Below are 3,097 nucleotides of genomic sequence, written 5' to 3' on the forward strand. Positions count from 1 at the left end.
TTGTATAATATTATCACTTAATGTTTGTATGCCAGATATATCTTACTAATTAATCTCTCAAAAAAGAAGACAAACAAATAATAATTTCGTCCCGTCCCGTTGGACAGCCATAGTTGAAACTAGATGATTGAACTCTTAGCAATTACCAATCACACAAGGACTCTTGAAGGAAATATGATCTCTTTTTCCAGTTCAGTTAAGGATCACTCATGTAGCCACTTGTATAGACAATTGGCAGTGAGTTATTAATATGAACTTTAACTTTCAGATTTCAATGATCTATAGCTCTTGGACACAGGTCAATCCCTTTTTGTCCGCAAAATTTTCAAACCTAATTTTTTTCCTAAAAAGCTATCACATATATCTAAGTTGGACATAGCTTTTATCAGATTAACACAACTTTAGATAAACAAAACTTTAAGTAATTTGAAACATTAGATAATAAAAGTTTCTAGAATTGATGAACAGATATTTCAGAAGCGACTGGCTAATTTGTCAACTTTTTTTTTTGGTCGGTGAAGTTGGTTAATCTGGCCTGAGATGAATTTAAATGGAGAAACATGCATATAGCCGACCCTAACTTGTTTGGTACCGAGGCCCAATTATTGTTGTTGCAATTGGCTAATCTGTTATAATTAGTGGATTATAAAATTAAAATGAATATCAAAATATGTCCAGCATCGAGTCCCATTATTCCATGAGGAAATAAAATCCATCAATCAAGATGAGGATCCTCCATTCACCATTCCAAAAGCTGGATGAGACATGTAGTCTGGATCAAATCATGTCACAAGCTATGTTCAATTGATGAAGGAGATACGCATTGCACATGTCATTCAAATTTAGAGGCTTCAATCATAAAATATAATTATCTTAACCTCCCTGAATCAAAATATCCTTTCATACTGACAGAGGCGAACCCAGGATTTGGAGCGTTAGATGGAGAGATTTAAAAAGAAAAAATTTAAACTAAGTGACTTTTATGTTCTAGTACTAAATTAATGTTTTAAAAAAGAAAAAAACCATGTTGACAACTAAATATGGAGTACTAAACTGTCGTTCAATTAAAAAGGAAAAAAGAAGAAAAGGTGAAGCAATGTTGGTGCTGGGTATCGAACCAGGGTCTGTGAGTGAGGGAATGGACCTTAAACAGCCCGCTGAACCAGTGCAACTATCGGGGGTTTTGTTCTTTTGGGGGCACAATTAAATTATTATAGGGGTCCTCGATGTATATACAGTAATATATACATGGTTTTCCTGAGCCTATAGGGTGCCAGTGACCCCTCAACTCTCCACGTGGGTCCACCCCTGTTCATACACAACCAAACGGAATAAAGAACGGCTGAACATAATGAGTCATTCCCAAAAGGCAATGTGAAAAGAAGCTATTCCACAACGAAATGTGCATATATTTGTTTGCTATAGAAGAAAGGTCACGTGTCAAATTTCTTTTTTAAAAACAAAAAAACTTGAACAGTTGCATTTGTGTCAAGGCGCGTCTTAAAGTTTGCTCTCTATGTTCCCTGCCCCGCCTCCTTTACTTTGCTGGCTAGTGATTTGAGAAGGTTAGAGATAAATTTAGGGATATATTCATACACTGTATAAGGAGACAGAGAGAGAAGTTTACTTGGTGGTGTGTCCTGAGAAGCACTTTGCAGTTGGCATGAATTTCTTGAACATGAGCCAGAGCCTTAAAAAAATTCTCATCCAGGTCTTCTTCCCTAAGAGCATTTATCTACATCAACGAAAAGCTGCAAATCAAACACAACTAAAACAAATAATCTGTGACTGAAATAGGATTGAACTCAAAAGGAATGACTAAAACCTCTTCTGGGGATAGCTGATAATCACGAAGAAAGAATGATACAATTTCTTGCCTCTGTGTAGTAATTTCAAATTCCTGTTTCAGCCGTTCTGTGGTACTAATAATATCACCTGTCGTGGCATTGCAACTGCTTAAAGCCAGAGCAATTCTGAAAATTCAGGCATTACAAGAACACATGTCAGCACAACTTCTCTTTAATTGATGTAACAGCAAGGAGACTTAATACTGATGACACTGTAAACAAGGTAATTTAACTAGTTGTAGCTTGTTCTCTTCCTTATTTTCCAAGTTACTAGTTCCACTGATCACAGGTGACCAGATAGTATTAAAGTTAAACACAATCCAAACATAGTAATCAGAAGACCAAAAGTTGTATAATACTTAGTAATTCCTTACTTGTCACAGCATTCAACGATCGAATTGACTTCTTCTTCGACTCGATCCAACGCCTAATAAAAAAGGTAACTCAATTCAACTATAGAAGTTCTTATTCAAAAAATTAATCCAAAATAGGTACCTTCTGAGCAGCAGTGGAGGAAAGAAGGAACTCTTCATTTATAGATAGAGAACGCTTCTCAATAGTGGATCGTAGGTTACGGCGAGAATGAGGTGTGTTTTCGGTGTAGAATGTGGAGAGAGTATTCAGCGATGCGAGCAGATCCGGCGTGTCTGTTCGAGTTTCCAGCACTTTCTTCAGCTTTCGTGATAGCCCCGGTGCCAATGCCATCGCCGGCCACCGTCGATTTCCGCTGCCGGTGATAAGCTATAGATATATTAATTTGTATGTATATGTATATGTATAGAGACGGAAGCTCTTCAAGTGAACTGATCGGAGTTACGGATCTCTGCCTCTTCCTAACTAACGCTGGAAAAAGAATAACAGGGTGAAAATGAACATGGGCTTAGATGGGCCATGTAACATTTTGGTTTGGGCTTTTTAGTTATTGGGTCAAAAGCCGACTCATTGTAGGTTGATATAGCTGTCAATTGTTTTTTATTTGGTAAAAATTTCACAGAGCATTTGGTTGCCCCTTTTTAAGTTGTACCTGCTTTATTTTTGCTTTTGCATACATAATTGCTAATTTCCAGCTGGCCAGAGCAGAAGGGCAGACGGGTAGGGGTTGCCCTGGAGATGGAGGCCAATCAGATGGCGCTCCAGCTAGATTCTATGGCTTTCCAGCCAGAGCAGAGGCAGTAGCCTCTGGCGTCATGATCACATGTATTATTTTTGTCTGGCGTAGAGATGCTTCGGTACTTTTCGATCCAGGGTAT

At 37.9% G+C, this 3,097-nt stretch overlaps 1 protein-coding gene across 1 annotated transcript in view; it reads right to left on the bottom strand.

The window, feature by feature from the left end:
• LOC109237931 (conserved oligomeric Golgi complex subunit 6) overlaps nt 1-2,698 on the bottom strand; it is an 11,272-nt gene extending 8,574 nt beyond the window's left edge. Inside the window, exons 1-4 of the mRNA XM_019404326.1 lie at nt 2,343-2,698; nt 2,222-2,274; nt 1,826-1,973; nt 1,628-1,735 (exon numbers count right to left, since the gene is read on the bottom strand). Of these exons, the coding sequence (XP_019259871.1) occupies nt 1,628-1,735; nt 1,826-1,973; nt 2,222-2,274; nt 2,343-2,552 (519 nt within the window). The 5' untranslated portion in view covers nt 2,553-2,698. The remainder of the gene's footprint in view (nt 1-1,627; nt 1,736-1,825; nt 1,974-2,221; nt 2,275-2,342) is intronic.
• Between the last annotated feature and the right edge of the window lie 399 nt (nt 2,699-3,097).

This window comes from Nicotiana attenuata, unplaced genomic scaffold, assembly GCF_001879085.1.
Source record: "Nicotiana attenuata strain UT unplaced genomic scaffold, NIATTr2, whole genome shotgun sequence".
NCBI lineage: Eukaryota > Viridiplantae > Streptophyta > Magnoliopsida > Solanales > Solanaceae > Nicotiana > Nicotiana attenuata.